Raw genomic sequence first — 25,511 nt, forward strand, 5'->3', positions numbered from 1 at the left:
TGGCTCCAGCAGCAGGAGAATGCGATCGGCCACGATTGGTGATTCCTCCCGCGGTCAGGGAAGGCAAGTCACGTAAGTTGTGTTGTATTCAGTGTTTTGTTTTGGATTTGTGTTCTATACTGTCCACAATATGTAAATTTCCATTTTGCCGAGCTTTCTCGAATGGTTCCGTGGTAGTTTTAAACGTCTGCCGTTTGCTTTCGTATGCTGAATTTGGCCCGTGAAAAGAGGATGCATTGGCACTTTTCCGTTTTATACAAATAACGTTTGATTAAACAGGAACTAAATGTAGGTTCTAGTGTAATGTTTAACCATTTCAAGTTGGACTTGAAAATTAGACTACTGTCTGCTATAAAGATTAGGCTACTTGAGCAACAGACGATCCCACACGTCGTAAGCGTAGTGTACTACCTTTGTTGAATTATGTCAAAAAAGCGAATAACAATAACACGCGTCATGAGAATGCAAGGCGCTGAAGAGACTTGTTTGTCTGGTATGTTGTCATTGAATCATTTGTCCATATTAGCTGTTCCCGCTGCGATGACACACATGAACCTTTACGTAGGCTATAGAAACGATAAAATTGAAAATAAAATGAACAGATAGGGGTAATTACAAACAGGCAGGGTGCAGTTCATCGTTTAAGGAAAGTGTCTATTATCACGCCGTTGTAGCTAGGCCTACTTCGTAACTCAACATAGCCTACCCAGCAGGACCGAGTATCATCTTCATTCGCAATTTGGAATTCCAGGATGTGAGTGGAGCACATTATTTCAACGAAAAGAAAGAACGCCACTAAACGCAATACGCCACTAAACTCAGTCAGAACGTATGCTACCAAATGTTACCAAAATAAACTTGAAATGTATCAATGTATCTGTTGGCTGAGTGACTGAAAAGGTGAGCAGTGACAATGTGTTTCCCAACCAAGTAAAAGATGCGAATCAGTAAATCACGGCGAAAATCAGAAATATGGAAAATGTGCATTTGTAAAACTGCTAGTTTACATGAAACATGGAGCCGGGATTGCACAGGCATCTTTAAATTGAAAATAAAACAAGTTTCAACTCAACGATGGACAGAAGCTATGCATTGCCATTTCGTCGTGCGTTAACTTAACGCACAACTACATGCAAGTGTCGGCTACCTATCTGGACAGTGGAAAGGGGAGCACGCTGCCGCCAATTCAAGGACGGATAGCAACATAAATGAAGGTGAAGTCCGCAGCCGGGCACGGTGGCGAATACGAGACAAGAGTGAGGGAGATTGCGGATATTATCTACCGTTCTGTCGGTAAAAAGCGGACGTCTCACTACTATCAATCTTAGCCAACTACTCAGTATACGTGGACCAATAACGAATGTGGCTATTTAATCAAATTGTTATAAATTCACATACACATTTAAACAGTAAGTCATTTAGCCAGCACTTGCTAACCAAGAGTCTGGTGGGTTTTGTTCGCTCCAGTGTCTTGTATCCATCAGAACGTTAGCAGGTTAGCTAGCCACACCACAAAGTCATTAACTTGGCATGAAGACTACATTACGAAATGCACTAGGTATTGTATTGTACAAAAAAGGACTTTGACTTCGGCGAGAAAGCGAATCTTTTTGCAAACGACGAGACACACAAAGGTAGAAACTTCCACAACAAATTTGGTTTGCTAGCAGGCTAAAATTAGCAAGCTAGCTCTCGAGACAGCGTGCGCTTTCTCACCTCAAATCAGCCACAGCCTAACGTTTTAATGCACTAATGAGGAATGTAAAATTGCAATGTTGTTTCGGTGGTACAAAACAATAATATGGGTAAGAAGCATCCTTACCATTCGTGTAACGCTCTTTATTCGAGTCAACGTGTTCAATTTCCTCGTAATGATCCTACTTCACTCGCCTTGATCTGTTGTTAGGGAGCACTATTTTGCAGGAAGTTCCGCCAGTCGGAATTGCGCAGGCGTCCAACCTTACCTGGTTCATTGAAGTCTATAAAGCGTTCACTATTTTGCACAAAGCCAAGTGATGGGAGAGGGCAGTCGAAACAAACAATTCTGGCTGATAAAACACACTGAAGTTTATTTATAAAATGTAATTAATGTCCATGTGATTAACCACATTAACTGACGAAATAATATGGGTTGTTGACGTTTTGATTTACAGTATTTCTTCTTCAAATTCTATTAAACTCACCAAAATCGACGTTATCATTTAACAAGATGGCTATAGACGCAGCATATTTGGAATGTAATATGTAGCAGAAGTGGATAAATAAATAGCCATTTTGCGCATATACAAAGTGGGGGGCAAAACTGTAGCCTAAATGTGGATTCCACTCTCAGCAAACGAGACGGGTTCTATTGGACTACAATACCTAAAATGAGTATCTGTTTGATGGAGTGCGTTTCATTTCGTGAGCACAGAAATTGTTCCCAAATTGGGCTGCTTTTGGAGAGATAACGCTATATTATGTATGTAATGTGTATGTTAGCGCTTCTCTTGCTGTCTGGCGGAGTAGTGGCGCCCATTCCTTCAAAAATGTTATAGTCCAAGTCACCAACATAAAATGTTCTGCTTCATGTCAGAAACCAGTCATAGGTTTAACTTTTTTACACACCAAGTTACCCAGATCTCCCACATCACATACAAATGTAATACTATAAAACGAATATAAAACGTGTGTATGTGTGTATGTCTGCATCTACTATATTATGCGAGCTTGCTTCATAACATATATTTAGACAAATAACCATGAATAGTATTTGTATTTTTATGACATTTTGCATTATGGTGTATAGAACAAGGCAGTTTAGCTTACTGTATATATTGTCAAAACAGTATGTACTTTTAAGGTTGTTGGAACAAACAAGTGTTCTCCTCATTTGTTCTAAGTAAACTACAATCACACATTCATAAATGCTTGAACCAAAAAGAATGAACTTGTGAAGATCGAGTAGTTATATGAATTTATTTACATTTTCATCACATAAATCAGCCTCATGTTTCATTGCTTCATTGAAACTGGCAACTACTCCACTTGTTTCTGAAGGTACAATGTTTGCATGTGTGAGAGATGTTATACAGTAAGTGAAGAAAACACAATGAAACCAAAATACTTCCAAATATAAAATAAATTGCAACACATCCAAGCATATTACCATGCCTTGTGTTTTTCTGTGGCGTGACTGATGGGGGTGGGAGAGTCTGTTCCCCTAGAACATGTCCAAGCGGCGGCAGTCCTTCCCCCAGACGACCAAATTAAACACGTCTGTAGGCATGAGAACAGCGCCCTCCTCAGGTCAACTTCGCTATAACATTTCACAGGTTCTGACAAGCACGCGACAAACCCGCGGTTCTTATATATTACTATCAACAACATACAATACACAAATGCAAATGTTTTAATTAAAATTCGACAGTGGTGCTATCCAAGGTATGATATTGCAGACATCTCTTTTCCTGCCAATAAATACTCTACATATCGGTTCATTGCAACAACAGAAATGCAAAACGGGTCATGCCCATGTGTGTATTGCACTCTTGGTCCCCTGAAAGCACAAAGCTTGTTTTAAAAATAATAATAATACAGAAATGATCTTATTTGCTGAGTACATGCATTTAGTAACAAAATGTTTAAAAGCAAAAGTTTCCACGGTGAAACAGGGTATTGTCATGTCCTCCACAGTGCTGGTGTTATCAGGACGGAGAAAATCCAGAACACCTGTTCCACATTCAACACGTGGATTCAAAATAAGGTCGTCCATTCTGTACCATTTACAATACATGGACGCTGCAAACAATTCTTCATTCACTTTTCTATTGAAAATTAAAGTGCGTATACATTTTTCAGGACAGCAAAATAGTTCAAAGAAACAGTTTAAATTAGCGAGTAAATATAAAAAACAGCAAGGATAGATGAAAAAGAAAAAAACATAAAAGGGTACGACAGCTGGGTTTGGCAAAATATTACAGAGGCTAGCGTTTTGAGAAAATGTAATTTACTGATATGCTTTTTACAGAAATGTGATGAATTATGCATCTGCAAGCCAGGGCACTGAGATACCCTTTCCTGAACAAAGCTTTTCGTAAAGCTGATCTCAGAACAGTGTTTGAACTCTCACAGCTTGTGCTAACCCATGGTATGCTTACAGGTTGGGGCACTAATCACTGGTCTCGCGTCAGTTTAAGCATTTGCACAAACTGGCTTTGCGGAAGTATTATAGATTAGAGTTGGCTGGTCCCAGGAGCCAAGACCATCAACATACACCAAACTACATACACCTCCTATATTTATGTGAGGAGGTACAAACAACACTTTGACAATAATTGTTTTAGTTTTTTGACGTTCTGTAGGCCACCGTCTTAACTGCCTTTCCACAGGTGTTGGGTCCCAAAGTGCAATGAAAGAACTGTGCAGAAAAGAGTCCACGCTGTACTCGTTCGTAATCCGGAACAGTTTGAAGGAGAAAGGCATTGACTTCACAGCCAGTCCTGCTATGAGCGATCCGGACCATCCGGCTGGCTCCTGGTGACGCACGGAACCGGCGGCCCTCCTGAAGAGGTCAGTCATCGCATCTGAAACGTCCACCAAGTACCCACTTCTGCTCCAAGTGTTCCAGCATATCCTGAATTGACCAGTGTTTCCCAAATCTTGGCAGCGCTTCATTTCTTGGCCGTTTGAGCAGGACAGAAATAAAAGAAATAAAAAAATAAAAATGAGTCCCAAGTCCAACAGAGGACACTCCTGTTCCTCGTCCTTTCGGTGTGGTATTTCCTGACAGCAGACACACCGGGGTGAGTCCCACTGGTTACGGCCTGGTTGAACCCCTGGCCTCGACTGGAATGGTAGAGAGGAGCTGGAGGAGGGAGTGTGTGGAGGCAGCGCCCCCTAGTGGAAGCCGTGGTCTTTGGGAGGCCCGTAGGAGAAGCCGGGGAAGGCGTGGGCAGCTTCGCGCACGCTGCTGGTCACCATTAGACTGTCCGAGTTGCACACGGAGGACGTCACGGGGAGGTGGGTGAACTCGGGGTCAAAGTGCCGCAGGTCCATGGGGCCAGTCTACGGGGTCAAAGAGGAGCTGGGTCAGACGCACGCACACGTCTGTGTACACTTGAGTGCACGATTACACGTGCACAACGTAACCATGGTGTACGCCTACAGTACTCACCACGGCTGGGACGAACTGGGGCTTGATCTTCTTGGCTATCAGGTCGCCCCAGTTGATGGGGGAGAAGAAGGAGTGAATCTTGAGCTCCTCCTAGTGGAGACAAAGCAGCATGACACCCAGCAGGTCAATAACGGCTCTTCTGACATTGTAAACGTTGTATCATGTCTGTCCGCAAAATTGTGTGAATCCATGTGTGTGTATGTATGTATGTATGTATGTATGTATGTGTGTGTGAGTAAGAGAGCGTATGTAAGTTTGTGCCTGTCTGTGTGTGAGGGTGAATGTGAGTGTGTAAGCATAAGAGAGTGTATGTATGCCTGTGTGTGAGGGTCAGTGTGTGTGTGTGTGTGAGAGAGAGTAAGAGAGTGTATGCATGTCTGCGTCTGTGCGGGTGTGTGTGAGAGAGAGAGAAACAAAAAGAGTGTATGCATGTCTGTGTCTGTGTGTGAGGGTGAGTGTATATGTTTATGAGGGAGGGAGAAAAAGAGAGTGTTCGTATGTATATCTGTGTCTGTGTGAATCGATGCTTGTGAATGAGCGTGTGTGTGTATATGAGTAAGAGAGCGTGTGTGTAGGCTGTGTTTTGTGTGTGTGGGGGGTATGTGAGGGTGAGTATATTTGCTCTTCACTCACAAAGTCCTGCTTGGCTCCCAGCCTGTGTGTCCTGTTCTTCTGCAGCAGTGCCTCCAGCAGCTCTCTCCCGGCGTTGGAGACGTTGGGCTTCATTACGGGGGCCTTGTTCAGGATGTTGCTGTACATCTCCGCCGTGTTCCGGCTGTAGAACGGGGGCTTCAGGGGCAAGCAGAGAGATGTCAGTCAAACCCACAGATCATACAGTACCAGACCAACAGCCTAAACCCACGGGTCATATAGTACCAGACCAACAGCCTAAACCCACGGGTCATACAGTACCAGACCAACAGCCTAAACCCACAGGTCATACAGTACCAGACCAACAGCCTAAACCCACGGGTCACACAGTACCAGACCAACAGCCTAAACCCACGGGTCATATAGTACCAGACCAACAGCCTAAACCCACAGGTCATATAGTACCAGACCAACAGCCTAAACCTACGGGTCATATAGTACCAGACCAACAGCCTAAACCCACGGGTCATATAGTACCAGACCAACAGCCTAAACCCATGGGTCATATAGTACCAGACCAACAGCCTAAACCCACGGTTCATATAGTACCAGACCAACAGCCTAAACAAGGAATTGACTTGAGCTTTTTTAAAATTATGTCTATGATATACAAGCAGATAGATATGAAAGAAACAAAGGTTTCATTCCTTTGTATTGTGTACAGTGCACATGAGAAGGGCAGCTATAGTGTGTGTGTGTGTGTGTGTGTGGGACACTCACCAGGCCGTACAGCATCTCATACAGCACACAGCCCAGGCACCACCAGTCCACTGTGTGGTCATAGGCCTGCTTCTGCAGCACCTCTGGGGCCAGGTACTGTGGGACCAGACACAAGGAGAGGATATATCAATCTGTGTGTGCTTGTGTGTGTGTGTATGTGTGTGTTTGTGTGTCTCTGCATGTGTCTCTGTGAGTGTGTGTATGTGTGTTTGTGTATGTGTGTGTTTGTTTCTGTGTATGTGTCTGTGCACGTGTCTCTGTGAGTGTGTGTATGTGTGCTTGTGTGTGTGTTTGCACGTGTGTGTATGTGGGTGTGTGTGCGTACATGTATGTGTATACACATGTGTGCGCATGTGTGAGTGTGTGTGTGTGTGTGTGTGTGTATAACACTCAAACGTACCTCTGGTGTCCCGCAGAAGGTGGAGGTGGTCCCGTTGGGCTCCAGGCCCTCCTTGCAGAGGCCGAAGTCAGTGAGAACGATGTGGCCCTGGGAGTCCAGGAGGATGTTCTCCGGCTTCAGGTCTCTGCCAAACGCATGAGGAGAGAGGAGGAATGAGGATGGGTGTGGTAGTCACAGTCTACAATAGCTGGGAAATGGCCCTGCAGGAAACTATGCTTCCAATCCCTTGCCCCTTTGACCCCCACGTTAAGTGAATAACAGAGTGCTGAGCGGAGCCCTGCCGCTTCAGGCTATAGCTGCTATACCACTGGCAGGCCACAGAGGGCGCTGAGGAGAGGCACTCACCTGTAGATGATGTGCAGGGAGTGGAGGTAGCCCAGGGCGCTGGCAATCTCAGCGGCGTAGAAGCGGGCTCGTGGCTCCAGGAAGATCCTCTCCCGCTGCAGGTGGTAGAACAGCTGGAGGGAAAGAGTGGTTACTAAGACAACATTCCCCTACAGAACACACATACCATATACTTTACTTTACTTTGTATTTTAACAGCTCTGATATGGGCACCATTTCTGACGTAAATGGTGAACCACCATTGAAACAGATCAGTTATGACTTTTAGTGGAATCCTAATCATTTTAAACAGATATATTCTATGTTTCTGTGAAGTGTGTGATTTGGTGTTCTCCTTTCTGTTAAAATAGTTAAATAAGGCATGACTGTAGAGTTAAGCTTTATCCCACAGATGTATTACTGACCTCTCCCCCGTTGACAAAGTCCAGGACGAAGTAGAGCTTGTCCGTGGTCTGGAAGGAGTACTGCAGCCCCACGAGGAAGGGGTGCTTCACGGTCTTCAGCAGGACGCTGCGCTCCGCCATGATGTGCTTTTGCTGCAGAGACGCCAAGAATGACATCATCAGGACGGGACGACGATGACATCACCCCCAAAGATTACAGTGATAGGCTAGTCCCATTTGGATCTCCTATATTTTGTGCTGGTTGAAACATTTGTCTCAGATACATGAAGTGATGGGAATTAAGTACAGTACTCTCTTCTTGGGAAAATATAATAAACCAAGGGAAAAATTCATAAAAACTGAAGCGTTTCAGAACAAAGCTCCTTCATCAAAGTCTTAAGTACAAGTATTTTTTTAACCTTACTCCTTGTCATTTTATTGTTGGAGTAAATTGGTATCTTATTGGTAAAAGAAAACTAATTTAATCTAAGGAGAGCTATGTGAGTGCTATCTTTTGTACATTTATTGTGATTTCTGAGACTTGAATACAGCTGATACCCAGACACGGGCCTGGCCAGTTGACAGAGCAGACTGCTGAGAGGGATGTATTGTGGAGCAGAGGGGCAGGGAGAGGCAGACGCGTCTCACCTCTTTCTTCTTGAGGATAACTTTCTTCTGCAGCACTTTGATGGCATAGTACTCAGAGGTCTCCTTGTGTTTGGCCAGCAGGACCTGCAATCAGGACAGGAGAGCCGGTCAGAATCCAGGCGCACGAGGAGGCTGTTAGAGTGAGCAGCCAGCAGAGGGTGCCAGAGCACAAAAGCGCCCTTACCTTTCCAAAGCTTCCTTTGCCAATGATCTTTAGGTAGTGAAAGTCACACGGCTTCATTCTAGAAAACACAAGAAGACGATGCCGTGAGTTTTCCCACAGTGGAAGAGTCCTGGAAGAAATCTTTTTCACGCACAGTAGTAAGACAGACGTGACATGGCGGGTCTCGTGACTTACTGTGTTTCCTCTGCGAGGGAGCTCCTGGGACCGTTTGAATGCTGCAGAATAGAGGGAGAGAGAAAGAGTTCAGCTTCTGCCATTCAAAATACAAAACTATTTTGACTTTTTCCCGTTTTATTTTTACGAAATCTGCTTACCATCGCTGAGTCAAGTTCATCGTCCAAATTCATTATATCCTCATTCCGCTTCTCATCGATCGTCAGGAACCCTCTGACATCGCTGGGAAGAGGGCAGAGAGAGTGTGTCTTGGTGAAATGCACAGGTAGTCACAAATCATTGGGGAAAACCAACCCCTGTACAGAATGTTCCTGTTTACTGAGGCAGTAGTCTCAGCAGAATGCCCTCTATGGAGTTGTACTTTAATTACAGCGCTGCAACAACGTTATCGACGGAAATGCAATTGTTCATTCACCACTAGATGGCAGCCTTGAAATTACGATTCCCCCAATTTAACAACAGCCAGGCAATAAATATTAATCTTAGGCCTCAACATTATTACACAAAATTGTATACACCAAATTATGAAAAGTCATGAAATAAACTTAAAAAAACGTTTAAACTAACAATAGCCATACAGAATGTTTTCTTTTTTTAATCAAAGGAATATTTATTGCGGGGGTGACAAGATTATTTAAACATGAAGGTGGTCATTTCATGCAGTCATGTCTGACCCAAACCAATTGGGCTGTTCTACATGGCGTCCATTTTGACGGGCTTAATCAATTATCCCGTCTAGCGGTCAAGGGAGATTTACTGCTAATGAGAGCCGTTGACCTGGTCGCTATTTCTGCGGTGGCTACCTGCATGGTCTTAACCAGTTGGATTAGGCTATTCTCAGAAACCCAAATCCAAAGAACCAGAACACTACACAGGCCAGAGTCGAGTAGGCTGGAAATTTACTGACCTGACTCTTTAAAATCCAGGTTGAGGTCTAGAAAGGTGGATCAGGTGCACAGGAAATTAATAACATACCGTCTGATACACCTGTGCACCTGTGCCAGATACTATAGAATATGCTCTAAGGGCGAGGTAACTCCATTTTACTACTGACACCTTGAGACTTGAGACTGTTTCGTAGCAGAAGCTGAAAAATAACTGCTCGTCTGACCAAACTCGCACCAAGGCATCACACCGCCACCCCACTCGATCTATGCGTAGTTCCGAGCCTGATAGGCTACTTACTGTTGGCACATATGAGGGCAGGACACAAGCTTCTGCATGAAGTCATTCAAGCCCATCTTCCTGTCCTTTATGAAAGCTGAAAGACATTAAAAAAAAGATTATTTACGTCACCAGGAAACCCCACGAGAACGTCACTGTGCACTGCTGCGCAACTCCGAGCTGTGCTCACTGGTGCAGGAAAAAAATATTTCTCACAATTTTAATCTCAGTTTATTCCAATGTTGATGAATATAGAAAACACATGCGACGGTTAATGACTCATAACGCATGCACGTAATTCAAGAACGTTAAAGAAATATAAATATTATGCAGGTTTGTAGATGCACATATTTATAGAACCGTTCTTCAATACGCGTTCATAAGAGTGCTGTCACCGATCAATTAACCTTTCAATTCTGCTGGGAGCCCAGCGGATACCAGGTTACGCAACAAAGACCATAATGTTGAGACCATAACACTTAAAATGTAGCCTGCACAAAATACGCACGTATATTTCAGTCATGCAATATAGTGGCCATACTGTATGGTCTATATACCAGTACAGTTCATATAGCCTACTTAAAATAAAATAGTTTAATTAAAATTTACACCGTTCTGTCGTCTACTAAAGGATGAAAGAATATTCATAACTTACCAGTGAGAAGCGACATAATCCCCCTCATTCTGCAATAAGACAATTCACATCTAGTATCAGCCATCAGTGCAGCGACAAAGATTCAGCGGCAAGAGCGCGCTCAGAATGACAAATTCCGTCGGCGAGAATATAAGATGGAAAACCCTGCAAACTGTCCTGGACTGTAACGAAAGGCAGCAGCACTCCGAGCGCAGAAGAGCAAACGTACAGCAGCACAGCGCGGCAGTGGGACGGCGTTTTATATGGAACACGTGGTTCGGAGGCGAAGCACTGACGTTGTTCGCCCCGTCTCCAAGGAAACCGGTTGCTTTAAATGACGACCAATGATGTCACGGGACTCCTCGTCTGCCCGCCCGCCCACCCTCCCGGCTGGCAAGTGAAGGAGTATCAGCGAGGCTATCGATTGTCGCACTCCCGCTCGAGCCCCCGTTCCGTTTCTCTGAATGGACTGAAACCATTCCGTAATCTCTTTAGGGGGATGTGGATTAACTCCTTTCTGGGCGACCTCTGACTGAATGTACATTCACATAAATGTAGTTAAGTGCAGTGAATACCTGGGTGCTATTGCTATTCAATAAAAAAAAATTAATTCATTTTCCATACATTTTTGTGTTTATAGTTAATTTATCAGAATAAATGGGCTTTCTCACATATGAAGCAAGCTTCTCTTGAAAGCCGTCTTGACTCAGGTTTCAAAATGTCCAATAAAGACACATGAAGCCCTGGCGGACATGACAGAACCCTGAATACAGTGTGGCATTTTACTTGGTAACTGCGGGGGTCAAATATATTACATTACAGCATTTAGCAGACACCGTGGATATGTTTGGCTGGATATGTTCCTGAAGCAGTTTGAGTTTAGCACCTATCCTTTGGGTGTAATCGCAGCACCCCAGCTAGGAATCAGGCCCACAACCTGCCAGCCCCCTTCCCCCTACCCTTCAGGCTACGCTGCCACTCCAAATTAACTTATGTAACGAAGGGAGTCATATAGCCCCCAGAGGCCACGGTCGTGATCCACTGACCAAGTTTTAAACAATACGTTGCTCATGAGGTGCTCTGGCAGCCTTGCCCACTCAACATAAATGCAAGCAAGGCTGTACAATTCCTTCCAGTGAGCAAGGCTCCTCTTGAGGTTGCCATGTGTTACAGGCACAAAACCTCCTTTGAAAGCGCATACAGTGTGTGTGTGTGTGTGTGTAGCAGCAGACATAAAAGCCATTGCACAACCCAAAATGTTAGCGAAACACATGTTTATTAAATCACTAATATGATAAGGGAAGGGTAGACCAGTTTTCTCAAAGGGGGCTTAGGGGATATCGAGCGACCAGTTTCGGGGGACTTCAGAGGACCTAGTGAGATCAGTCACAGATGAGCAACAAACTGGCTCTAGCCAAAATATCCACACACAAAATATTTTTATTTAGCTGACACTTTTATCCAAAGTGACTTACAGTTAATTAGACGAAGCAGGGGACAATCCCCCCTGGAGCAATGTGGGGTTAAGGGCCTTGCTCAGGGGCCCAAGAACTGTGCAGGTCTTATCGGCTATGCAGGGATTTGAACCACCAACCTTTCAGGTCCCATTCATGTACCTTAGCCACTAGGCTACATGCTGCCCCTACGCACGAAGAGGATCAGGCAGTGACCCTTAGTCATCATGTGACCGCAGATCTGACCAATGGCCTATATGCTTCTATCTGCAATCTCCATGAATTTCGGATCAGTCGATAACAATCCAGCATACACTCATAAGAGGATAGCCTCAGGGCTATCTCCTCAAAGGTCACAGAGGGGTGACGATGGAAAGCAAGATTATAGATTGAATTGGACAATTGGGAAGGACTGCAGGTGGGTTTGAGTTCCCATTAGTGATGCTTGACAGAGCAAACAGAGAAAAGGGAGGAGGTGCGACCCGAAACGATCGCTCCGCACGGCCCCTCCGGCTTGGGTTTCTGCTCCTCGCGGCGTATCTATAGCTGCCCTCTGGGTTACTGGGTTACCGCCATACTGGGGTTACCCCGTTCCCCCTGGTTAAACTCCATGCAGAACGTGTGGGGAATGGACCATGACCATTCATCATTTGGAGGTCAAAGGTCAGAGGTCAACATTTTCCAAATGTTGAAGTGTGTCCTTGTATACCTTGAAAGGCGCTTCCACTTCTCAGCGCGGGGGTGGGTAGAGTACATTTCCAAAACCCTGTGTTGTATTTCAGTTTGCATTTAGCTCAATATTTTTTAATTAATAGGCTGGCATTAATGATGAAGACTTTATGTGTCAACTGTCACTTTGGATAGAAGCATCAGTGAAATAATGTAATGTAATGTAATGTAGCACTGTGATGCTCTGTACCATTTGTGTGACCTTTGACCACAAAGGGAATCAATTTCCTGTAATACATCTTCTAATGGATGTTTCTGATCAATGTTGACAACCCACCTGATCTGTGTAAGACTGGGGCTTCATTAGACTGGAAGCTCTACTCTGCTGAAAAAAACTAGGTTTTGAAGCAGCTGGTAGCTGGTTGACCAGTTCAGACCAGCTCCCAGCTCGACATGGTTTAACTGGTTGACCTGTTTAGACCAGGCCCCAGGTCAGACCATCTACCAGCCACCAGCCACATCCTGGTCCAAAACACATTTCTTCCATTATGTTTTAGGATGTCTGACCAGCCTCACATCAATGGCAGGATGGATAGAGCAGTTTCTCCAAACACCTCTCATTGTACAAGCTCTGCCACCACACGATGTCTTCTAACAGTGACCCAGAATAGAAAGAAGCTGAACCATAATTATCTCATTTTGATGTCCATTTTGGGAGATAATTTGGCGGTTTCTTCTTCCTGCAGTGCCACAGACGGTCTGTTCTCTCTTTTCTGATATCTAAGGTTTTTATCAGATACAGTGGCAATTGACTTCTAGAAGATTCTGGGAATCAGAGAGCACAGTGTTATCACGCTCAAGTCCTGTGAATCGCATATATAGTTGTTTATTTGGGAAAGCCTGTTGCTTGGCCTATGTCTCTGACTGTTTGTGTCTTATTTCTCATAATGTCTTCCTTGACTGTCATTGGCACAACTCTGATCCTCATGTTGACAAACACCAATAACAGACTCCAAAGCAATCAATAGACTAGAATCAAGACGAGACACTGAAAGCTTTATACTTGGAGTAAGGAAGAGATTGAATACATCTGACAATTCAGAAGCAGCTGAGAAGCCAACCATCCAACTGCTTTTGGCCAGAGTCAAATGAACAGAAATTTAATATACATATGTACGGACTGCACTGGAGTCAACCTGCGCTACAGTAGAAGCTGGTCCAGAACGGAGGACTGACACATAATATTTTTGCTGGTATTTTTAGTTTTACAGTCCCAGGCCAAAGCGCCATCTGTTTGATGCTAGGATGACAGCTGGTTTAAGCAAAACTTCCACATCCACAGCATAAAAATAAAACCATCTGCTAAGCAGATGACCCCATAAAGTACAATTTATATAACCTGCTTTTATTTTCTGCAATGACAGTTAGATATATTTTTACATTCAGGATAATACTTTGAGGGAGGATAGAACAGTTTGACATAGGATCTGAGATTAAAAACGTCCACTTATCCATTTGATCCTGAAACATACAGTAAAATCCTCTGTAATGAGGTTTGTTACTATGAACAGAAACTATACACAGATTTTCTATTTTGCAGTTATGAAATAGATAGATATGAATTTGAATGTACATGTTCAGAATATATATTGCAATTGAGAATTCTGGAATACTGGGTGATCTATGTTATCAGGAAAGGAAAGGGACCAGGACTAGGGTTCAATTCAATTCAATTCAATTCAATTCAATTCAATTCAATTCAATTCAATTCAGTATGCCTGACAAATTGCCTAAGCTTGTTGAGACAAGCAAAAGAAGCACAAGCAATTAAAGTACAATAGTACATATATGGGGGCGACATGGCTCAGGCAGTAAGAGCAGTCGTCTGGCAGTCGGAGGGTTGCCGGTTCGATCCCCCACCTGGGCTGTGTCGAAGTGTCTTTGAGCAAGACACCTAACCCCCAAATGCTCCTGACGAGCTGGTCGGGGCCTTGCATGTCAGCCAATCGCTGTCGGTGTGTGAGTGTGTGTGTGAATGGGTGAATGGAGAAGCATCAATTGTACAGCGCTTTCGATAAAGGCGCTATATAAATGCCTGCCATTTACCATTTACCAATAAAAGTACAATACTGCATATATGATAACATCTGCTAGAAGTTTACCCCAACACAAGTACAATACTAAATATTTGATAACATCCGCCCGACATTTACACCATTAATAAATAAATTTGATAAAGGATGAAAAACAAGGAAAATATAAACAGGATAACTACCGATACACCCTCTGTGTTTCTCTCTCCCACTCTCTCCCATTCTCGCCCAATTTTCAGTAACACCTCCGTTCACTCCTACACAGAACTCAGCTGATGACACACAGGCCGTACGAACACTCTGACGTTGTGTATGGAGCAGAACCGTGTCCTCTCTGTACGTGTTTACTGAAATGAGGACATTTTACTGTGGGGGCCATAAGTACTTGGACAGTGGTACAAGTCCTGTCCTTCTGGCTCTGTACTCCAGCACATTGGATTTGAAATTAAACAGTGAATCTGAGGGTAAAGTGCAGACTGTCACCTTTAATTTGAGGGTATTCACATCCAGATCGGTTGATCCATGTCAGAATTATGTCCCTTCTTATACATAGTCCCCCCCAGTCCTTAGTGCAGGTATAAGAAAGCTCTCACTATCTCGTCCCGATTCTTGGCTTTTGATTGCCATTGGAGTGTTATTGGTGTTTTTCAACATGAGGAGCAGAGTTGTAGCAATGCGAGTCAAGGTTAGCTGTTATGAGGTTGAGGAATCAGAAACAAAAACAGTCAGAGACATAGGCCAAGCAATGGGCTTACTGCAACAAGCTGAACCTCATATTCACTGTTTCATTTGAAATCCTACATGCTTGAATACAGAGCCAAAATAACAGAAATTGTACCACTGTCCAAATACTTACAGACCTCACTGTGACTGTGTCTGATGCCTGTGGCTTTAGCTGTGAGGATGCTCAGGGTTCACAGGAGCTAGGGTGAGCGTGTAAGAACCTTATCCCTTCTCTCAGTGTCAGCTCTGTCCCCTTCTGGTGTCTGGCAGAAGGGTCACCCTGCCACAGCAGCCTAGAAACTTTACCCCCTACGTTCCAGTTTGGCAACCCCCACTCCCTCACCCCAGTAATTATCCCACAATTATCCCACAAAGTCATACAGTTCATGTGTTATTTCTTTACCCACAACTCTCTGGAGTCAGTGCGGACTGATGCCATTCATGCGCCTGATTGGGGAGACACTTCATTTATCATGCAAATTAATACATGAATCAGGAGTATAGACCAGGCTGGAATTATGTTTGCCCTTGAAAGCGAAGTGACACCCCATAGAGTACAGTCAGTGAACGCTTTATTAGGTATTTATTAGACTTCATTTTTAGACTTATTGGTCTTCTACTGCTCTAGCCTTTCCACTGAGAGGTTTGACGTGTTGTGTGTTCAGCTCTTCTGCATACCACTGTTGTAATGCGTGGTTTTTTGCGTCACTGTAACCTTCCTGTCAGCTTTGATCAGTCTGACGCTTCTACTCTGACCACTCTCATTAACAACACATCTTTGCCCGCAGAACTGCTGCTCACTGGATGTTTTTTGTTTGTTGCACCATTCTCTGCAAACTCTAGAGACTGTTGTGCGTGAAGATCCCATGAGATTAGTGTGTATACCTCCACCACTAAATGCGTTGTTATACATGACATGGCTGTTTGGATGAGATGGTTCACCCCGGGTTATGACTTCTTATGAGCACTCATTGTGCTGAGACATGTAAGTGGAGTGGCTTGGTTAATCCCCTGGAGATCTGTATCTCTGTGTTAATGCTAAGTACAGTACAGGATAAATTAGGCCAGTTCCCTCGAAAGTCGCACGTTGTATAGGGGAGCATGCTCTTATGAGCTCTTACCGGGGTACATTAATGACCTGGGCCTTCACCCTTCAGTCAATCAAACTGCAGCTAGGAGGACCATATCTGTTTTGTGTGTTTGTGTGTGTGCGCACACATGCATGCAAACTTGCATATGTTACTTCTCTTCTTTTTCTCCTTTCTTAGACGCAGGGGTTGTTAGTTCTTTATCATTTATATGTCTCAAAGCTTTTGCAACACCAGTTTATGTGGCATGCAGATAAAGCACATTTGAATTGGAGAGAGAGTGAGTGAGAGAGAACGCGAGAGGACAGAGAAAGAGATAATAGAGAGGGTGAGTGTGAGAGAGAAAGACAGAGAGAGAGAACAGAGAGAGAGAGAAAGAGAGAGAGAGGGTAGGACGTGTCACTACTAAGACCTTGCCACTGCTAACGGTGTTGATATGAGCAGCAGGCTGGCTGGACATGGAGCAGATTGCGATGAATAAAGATGCAGAGGGCAGGACAGAATTATACAGAGGTCTTACTGTCCTGAGAGGCATCACTTCAGATACACACACACACATACATCACTTCAGATACACACCCACACATACATCACTTCAGATACACACACACACACACACACACACACACACATACATCACTTCAGATACACACACACACATACACACACACATCACTTCAGATACACACACACACACGCACATATCACTTCAGATACACACACACACACACACACACACACAGATCACTTCAGGTACACACACACACACGGGCAACATGGGCAAGTAGCATGGTTAGTAGACAGTACCCTACAATTACACCAGTCTCCAACCCTGGTTCTAGAGAATTATTGGGTATGCTGGTTTTTTGTTTTCTGGGTTTTTCAGAAACTGTGCAATCAACTGCTCTAATTGATGAATTAACTGCAGAATAACAGTGATAACCTGTAGACCTGTAGAACCAGTTGCTCTCCAGGACCAGGGTAGAGACCACTGGATTACACAGTAATAGGTGAGACCACTACATTACACAGTAATGGGTGAGACTATTGAATTACACAGTAATGTGAGACCTTGGAAACATTTGCCTTGGAGTGAGAAGCAGGCCACGGATTGGCCAGGACTTTCACAGGAACATGCTGTATATAGCAGGGTGCGCCATCTTTCGCGTGATTAGCTGCTAAGACGGAGGATCTGCTAAATGCGGACTCTCGGCTGGCTGGCTCTGCGACCTGCTGTTTCCTGCCGTAAGGTCTGGAGTGATAGCTACACCCCTCCCCTTGTCCTCCACCCATAACCCGTCTTTATCAGGTTTACCCAGTCATTGGATTATGATGAACCATCATGCATAGTGCACACAGTATGGGGACAGCTACATACATACACACACACACACAAACACACACAGACACGCACACACAAACACATACAAAAGATTGGCCTTTTACCAAATCATCACACCTCTGACTGTGTATACACCCTACACACAGTCATAAACAAGCACATCCACCAAACAAATAAAGGAAGTGTATTTGCATGTTTTGTTGATTGAAAAAAGCATTTGTATTCAATTTGGACTGATGGGCTATCCCTTAAAGTTGTGTAGGGGGTAAAGTATATAACATAATCAAATTGATGTACACAAAGGATAAGTGCAGTGTCACAAATAAAAGAATCAGATTCTTCACTCAGGGGTGTGGAGGGAGACAGGGCTGCAGTCTGAGTCCAACGCTCTACAACATCTACATCAATGAACTGACTTTACAACTTGAACAAATTTGAATACCTATCAGCACCAATTAAATTCAAATTTCTTCTTGAGGAAGAGGACACCACAATTTGGTGGCAGCATAGTATGTCTCTGCCTGCCATCATTTAAGAGAAGGTGTGGGCTAAATATTGCTCCATGATATCCTCTATGTTAATACTGACAGGCTTCGTACATTGTTACATTATTAACAAAATGTCTTTTGACCTGGGTTTTTGTGTGTGTGTGTGTGTGTGCATGTGTGCATGTGTGTGTGCGTGTGTGTGTGTGTGTGTGTGTGTGTGTGTGTGTGTGTGTGTGTGTGTGTGTGCGTGTGTGTATATGTGCATATGTGGCAGAGAGAGGGAGTTGTTATGGTTCAGTTGAGTTGAGTTGCGAGGGGTTTGTCCTTTGTTGTTTCTGTATCTCAATGCTTTCGCAACACGTTTAATTGCACATTTGAATTGAATTTGAATAGAGGGAGAGAGAGAGAGAGAGAGAGAATAGTGTCATGAGGGATATCATGTGTAGAGATCCCTGTACAGACACTACACATACTGTGTGTCTACACTGTATGCATTCTGTACATGCTGCGTGTATTCAGCTGCCATGTGTTGCATGTGACTCCATGTACACTGACCAGACATTGTTCATCGGAATTTTAAAGTACACTGTGGGAAACAAACAGGAGAGAATTCTCACACTGAGCTGACCAATGACAGGGCCGGTCTGTTATGTCTGACCAATGACTTAATGACCGAAGGACAGTGGGACGGTGTGTCATCCAAACAGGGACGCAGTATGGAGCGTACACTTGGGCCAGGAACAGGGGAGGGAGGGAGAGAAAGAGAGGAGGAGGGATGAAGATAGATAGAGTAAGTAGTAGATGCAGGGATGGATAAGGGGACAGAAAAGACAGCCAGGGAGAAGGAGACTTGTATGTGGCTCATAGAATGCAGAGCGTGTTGTATAGCCTCTCCAAGTAAACAATACCTAACCTGAACACAGTATGCGTATGTATATCCAATTCTGTGAAGGAGTGTTATGCGCTCCTGCTCTGTTCTGTTCTTCTTCCTCTCCATATGCCGGAACTTTCTCTGAGCGGATGCTCCCACAAGCCTTTGTGCGTGTCATTTCATAAATATGGTTTCTGTTGATCGATATTGCTATATATGACTTGCTGGGTTGCCTATATGTTCGCTATTTGGGCTCTCTTTGTTTTATTGAGTTTGACCAGAGAGCGTGACCGTAACGTACTATAACCGGGGGTTCGTCCGGGATAGGACGTTTTACGTTTGTTTAAAAGGCAAGCTTTTTTAAAAGCATCTGCTCATCTATTAAACAACAGCAGTTGTAAAATGTGAAGCATTTCAACCCTTGAGCCTAGCCTTGAGGGGCCAGACTGACATCATAACGCATAATCGCCTGATTCAGGGTTCCAGTCACGAAACCGAGGCCCTGAGGGCTGATGTAACCTAAAGCGCGGGGGTGAAGCGGTTTCTCCTCGCTCGTGGACGGGCTGTATACTGCCTGCATTGTTTAGAGCAGCACGTTGAATCATGGAAAAACAGGAAGAGCACCGAGCGCCACTATCACTGGCAGGGACAGGACGGCAGATCGAGAGGAAGCGTCAGCTGCTCTCCTGCCCACACGCCACAGGGCGAGCTTCACTCATCGTGTGGAGGACTGAGGGGCGTACGGGTGGGAGAGAGTGGGAGAGACAGAGAGGCAGTTGGGGTTGGAAAATAATGATACAAAAGTGTGATACAATTGATGCTTCTCATTCACCAATTCACACACACACACTCATACACCAATGGTGATTGGCTGCAAGTCACCAACCAACTTGTCGGGAGCAATTGGGGGTTAGGTGTCTTGCTCAGGGGAACTTCCGCACACCGAGGGTGGGATTGAACTTGTAACCCTCAGACTACCCTCTTACCTCCTGAACCAATGTCGCCCCGATGATAATCAACCTATAACCAAATAATAATCAACCTACAACTAAAAACAAACCCAAACAACCCTCGCAGGCAGGAAGAGAGAGAAGAAAGAGAGCCTTTTAGCACTTTTCACACCTGCTGTCTGAAACAAACCCTTTCAAACAGAGCCCTTTGGACATGAAAAGCAGCCCTCCCCTCGAGCCTTTCCCCCCTCACGGTCAGTTCCGATCATGAGGACACAGACCACAAAAGCTTCTTTCAACGCCACCATCAAAGCCTCCCCTAATCATGCGCCCTCGGTCTTTAGTCTCTCGACGGTAAGAGCAAAACTCAGTGACTAATGGCTCTCCTGTGACATTGTACAGACCTGTGAAAGGCCTGTCCCATTCTTTAATCATCTCTTACAAAACCCAGTCGCATGCTCCTCCAGGCTAAGCTGTGAACGCAGGACCCAAAGCGGACCACGTTTCACCAAGAAGGACGTTTGTCAGGACAGTCTGATTATGTTAGACATGGAGTATGCTCTTGAAACCCACACCACTGAGGAGCTTTTCCGTTTCAAACTTTGGATTCTCACCTTTTCCATTCCCCATATAGCCAGGCCCAGGGCCTGAAAACCAAGTTCACAGTTTGCGTTACACAGCTGGCCAGTCTCATGTCCGAATCGGTGCACTCGCTGACTATTGAGTATGCAAGTCGTATACAACTTGTGTATACGTGTATGACTTGTATGCTCAGTAGTAGGCAAGTGTGCTGATTCAGGTTCAGCCCAGGTGCCCCTTTCTGCTCTACTGGTACCTCATGGTGTCCTATCCCCTCCCTCCAGTGATGCATTTCCTGTCGCATATGCTGACCTGATGTCTTCATTTAATCTTTTTGGAAACCCAAAATATTCCTAAAAATGGCCAATTAGGCTTTGCTCATTCACTAGCGCTTCTGTAAACAAATAGCCTAGCTTCATGTTCATAATGCCCACTTTTTAATGAAATCCAATATATGGTCAACCTTCTTTCACACATTCTGTCACAGTGATTGCATGGTGTGGCTTGTGTTTTTTGTTCAAAAGTGAAAAGTAAAAGGAAGTATAGAAAGAGAAAATGCATTTTTAGTATATCAGAACAAGCTCTCTACGGCTACATCCATACGCTAATCTCTGCCTGTGTTCGTAGTCGCAGTCTGTGGTCACATGACTGTGCCCTGTAGGCCTACAGCTGAATTGGTTCAGAGGTGAAATTCCAGTTCTTGCATTAACCATATTCTTTCAAACAACAACAGTCTTGGAAAAAAGAAAGCAAGTGTCTTGCCATGAAAAACATAAACTCTGTCATGTAGAACTGTAAAAACACATTATCCAAGATGTTATGCTTTGCATTGTCTGAGCTGGACTGCAAAAACACGCTATCCCTTGTGTTATGGTTTTAGCTTTCCCATATGACAGAACTACCCTGAATATACTGTAAACCTATTGTTTGGTTCTTCCATTATCCCAATTAAAAGTCCTCCCCCTCTCTCTCTCTGATTTTCAGACAATTCCCAAATTCCCGTGTGTGTCTGTTTCAACAGCTCTCTCTGTCTCGCTTTCCGTCGTGTATTCTCAGCTACCAATTGTGCATACTGTCATTCAGTCAGTCAGACCCTATAGACATGTACCCCCCTCCACCCCCCCCACGCCCCAGTTACTGATTCTGTCCGACCTCATTGACGTCCGTGCGCTCGATTATGCCACCGCTCCCGTTCTTAAGGCGTTGTGCTTAAACATTGCATCAGAAATCACTCAGCATTACAGAACAGCTGCTAAGCCGGAGCCTCTGTGAGCCTCTCAGGCTCCACAGAACAACAGGTCAGGTCTGTTCTCACCTCCTCCACTCCATTCTTTTCTCTTTCACTCGTTCTCCTGCTGTCCCCGGTTCTGTCGCCAGTGACTCACCCTGCGATTAGCTGATGCTGCTGCTCTCCGCAGAGCGTTATGTAAAGCAGACCCCAGCTGCCTCCCCCGACATCAGATCTGGGTTAGAGCTAGGGCCTTGCGTAATCACTCAAACGCCAATCATCTAGGCAATATCAAAGCTACTATAATACAGGTTATCAAATGAACCGACACATATTATTTGTCACAGATTAACCAAGTTATATTTGAAGGAATTACATCTTTCATTTTCTGTCCGAAGTTATTGTTTTAATGAGAAGATTTGAGATTTGAATCACATTTGTAATAATCTGCTGGGAATGCCCACGAGATCACAGCAAAGATTAAATGCAGATGAGTGAAGTTTATTCGGCGTTTGGTTTACATGAGGAATGACAGAGCCATGCACTCTGCTGGAGTTCAGTGGCACGGGGTACTGGGGGGGAACAGAATCAGAAACCTGGCAACCTACCGCAACCTAAAAACGCAACCTGGTAAAACTGAACCTCAGCCATTAACAGATGGTCTGTGAACTGTAAATACTGATATACTGAGATATTAGCTTGGGTTGATTTTTGCCTTGAAAACCTTTGTTTTGAAAGAGTGAAAATGCATCACCTGCTTACATGAATGTGTATACCTGGTATTGTGTGCAGCCTGGTAAATAAATCACAAACCAGCACGGGAATTTGTTCTCAAATCAATACAAAATATGCAATATAGAATGTATTATCTGCTCATGGGTGAGCTGTTTCACCGCAAAAGATAATTTGAAACATGTGTTTCAAAATTATATGTGCAGCAGGTATCTGTCCAGTGGTGAGACCTCTGTTTCTTTGAGTGATTTTCCCTCACCAGCTGACTGAGGCTGAGAATAGCAGTGGTTTAGTGGAAGACAGAACAGCCCCCCCCCCCCCCCCCCCCCGCCCCCCCCTCACCCATGTTCCACGGCAGGGTTAAAAATAGTTTCTGTAGTCTTTCATATGTAACTGCCTGCTTGACCCAGTGAGACCCTTTAAATGTGTCAGAGAGGTTTTCCTCTGCAGGTTACGCTATCCTGTGCGGTTGGGGGATAAACTGAGTTTGGGATGGATCATTTCTGTGCTGTGACTTTAAACTGGTTTCACTGATACCAAATTACTGATTTCTATGTGTGTATGCACATGTGTACTGTATGTGTGCGTGTACTTGTCCTGTGTGCGTACATGTGTGGGTATGTGTGTGCATGTTTGTATATGTGTGTTTATACATATGCCTGCACATACATGTCCTGTGTGTTAAATTTTAGAGAAAGGGCAGTGTAAGGGCAGAGTTGAGCACAGTGACAGAGGGGACTTTTAAACCGGTCCCTTGGTCAGTGTGCTGCAGTATCCCCTCCCACCCACAGTAAATTTCCATCATAGTGAAAACCTCATTTCATTCATCCTGTCACTTAATCTGCTTTCAATGGGCGGACATGCATGTATGTAAGAGCTGTGTAAGACGATTTGAACATTAGATAAGCATGCGGCTTAAAAAATATGCTTGGATTAGCACTGCGGTTCTCATGTAGGGCTTACTAAGGGCTGATGATTAACTGCTGCTTCACCCAGTATGGTGGACAGTCGGACCGCAGTTTTTTCAGCCCTTTGTATGCTGTACTGGCCAGCCACTAGAAGCATGTATTTGTGCGGGACGGCTGTACACAGACCGCCTGAACTGCGACAGCATGTCTGACATGGGTTCACATCCCAGTGTAATGACACCTGCTGATGGGTACACATCCCAGTGTAAAGATGCCTGCTGCTGATGGGTTCACATCCCAGTGTAAACATGCTATTGGGTTCAGATCCCAGTGTAAACTGTCCTACTGTTGGGTTCATATCCCAGTGTAAAGACACCTGCTGTTGGGTTCACATCCCAGTAAAAACATGTACACTGTCGGGTTTGTATGCCAGTGTAAACACACCTGCTGATGAGTTCACATCCCAGTGTAAACATGCTGATGGGTTCACATCCCAGTGTAAATATGCTGTTGGGTTCACATCCCAGGGTAAACACACCTGCTGTTCAGGTCAGATCCCAGTGTGAACATGCCTGAGGCTGGGTTCACATCCCAGTGTAAACACACCTGCTGAAGGGTTCACATTCCAGTTAAATATGCATGCTGAATGCAAACACCCTCTCAGGTTTCTGACCCAGATCCACGTTTCTGCTCCTTCTGAGTCATATTCACACAGACAGAGGTGCTGTTGGGAAACCTGGGGTGGAGGGGGTGACATTCTGAGAGCTTGGGGGGTGGAGGTGTCATGCTAGGAGCTGAAGGAGGGCAGGTGTCATGCTTGAAGTTGTGAAGTATTAGATGCAGTGCACATACACAGGCGCACACACACAGACACATACATGCATGCACACACACATACTGTACACACACAGACACACACACAGAGCCTTCGGTGGCATGATTCACACCATTTTATTGTGGTTTTAAATCCTTCCCCACTCAGAGAGGAAACCCTGAGGTTATCTGTACGTAGGCAGAGATATGGAGAAGCCCACAGAGTTGGCAGGAGGATGCCTGTGAATGCTTGTGTGCAAAAGAGCGGGTACTTCTCACAGTCTTGGAAAGCATTGGGTCGCAGGGATGTTATTAAATCTAGCAGACCTGGGTTGAAATCGTATTTGTTTTGGCTTCAAATACTTGTATGCATTTGTCTAAGCTTGCCTGGTGTATTGGTACAAACGAACCGATCCCAAAAGTGTAGACCCCACCCATCTACTTCTCCTTGCAGGCTCAAATGCACCAGGCAACAGAACAGTATTTGAATCCAAAACAAATGCTATTTCAACCCAGGGGGGTATATCACAAAGCAGGATTATTGAGTTAGCTAGATACATTCACAGAGTAAAACCCGGAACCCTTCCAAAACCGGAACATGGACTGAAGTAAAAACAACTGTTCCTCTGTGAACTTATCCAGCTAACTCAGTAATCCTGCTTTGTGATACACCCCTCAGGTCTGATATACATTATTAAGCTTTGGCGCAAAACTGACTGACACACAGTCTAAAGACTTGGTCTGTTCCCAATCAGTGTATATACTTAGAGAAAATTAAGAACAAATGTTTCACACTGTTGGGTTTGACCACCCCGTGGTGTTCAGGCCATCCGCTCTCATCAGGTACAGCTGCAGATCCAGCCCCATGCTGCCTGCTCTTTTCAGCAGTGCGCATGCCTGCTCCCTCCAGCATGTCTCCCGCTGACGGAAGAGCCTCTGATAGCTATAGCTGATAGCCTTCCTGCTCTCCCGGTCTATCAGACCCTCCCCTCCTCCCTGCACCTGAAGGTTCAGGATTGGTGCCTGCAGCCAGTGGTGGCCTGACCAAAAACAAATCCACCAACTTCTGCTGGATCTCTGCCAGGAGCAGCTGGATCTCTGTTCAGTACCAACAG

General features: G+C 44.6%; 1 protein-coding gene across 1 annotated transcript; it reads right to left on the reverse strand.

Moving 5' to 3' along the window:
- Nucleotides 1-2,944: 2,944 nt before the first annotated feature.
- Nucleotides 2,945-10,706, reverse strand: si:ch211-195b13.1 (STKc_SGK domain-containing protein). Its single transcript, XM_061255811.1, has 13 exons — nt 10,480-10,706; nt 9,846-9,921; nt 8,801-8,882; nt 8,661-8,701; nt 8,487-8,544; nt 8,303-8,386; nt 7,676-7,807; nt 7,272-7,384; nt 6,927-7,050; nt 6,527-6,622; nt 5,789-5,944; nt 5,156-5,245; nt 2,945-5,046 (listed from the first exon to the last, which is right to left on the reverse strand). Exons 1-13 carry the CDS (start codon nt 10,541-10,543, stop codon nt 4,879-4,881), a joined length of 1,284 nt encoding a protein of 427 aa, XP_061111795.1. The 5' UTR covers nt 10,544-10,706; the 3' UTR covers nt 2,945-4,878.
- Nucleotides 10,707-25,511: the final 14,805 nt, after the last annotated feature.

The sequence above is a fragment of the Conger conger genome, chromosome 9, assembly GCF_963514075.1.
Source record: "Conger conger chromosome 9, fConCon1.1, whole genome shotgun sequence".
Classification (NCBI taxonomy): Eukaryota; Metazoa; Chordata; class Actinopteri; order Anguilliformes; family Congridae; genus Conger; species Conger conger.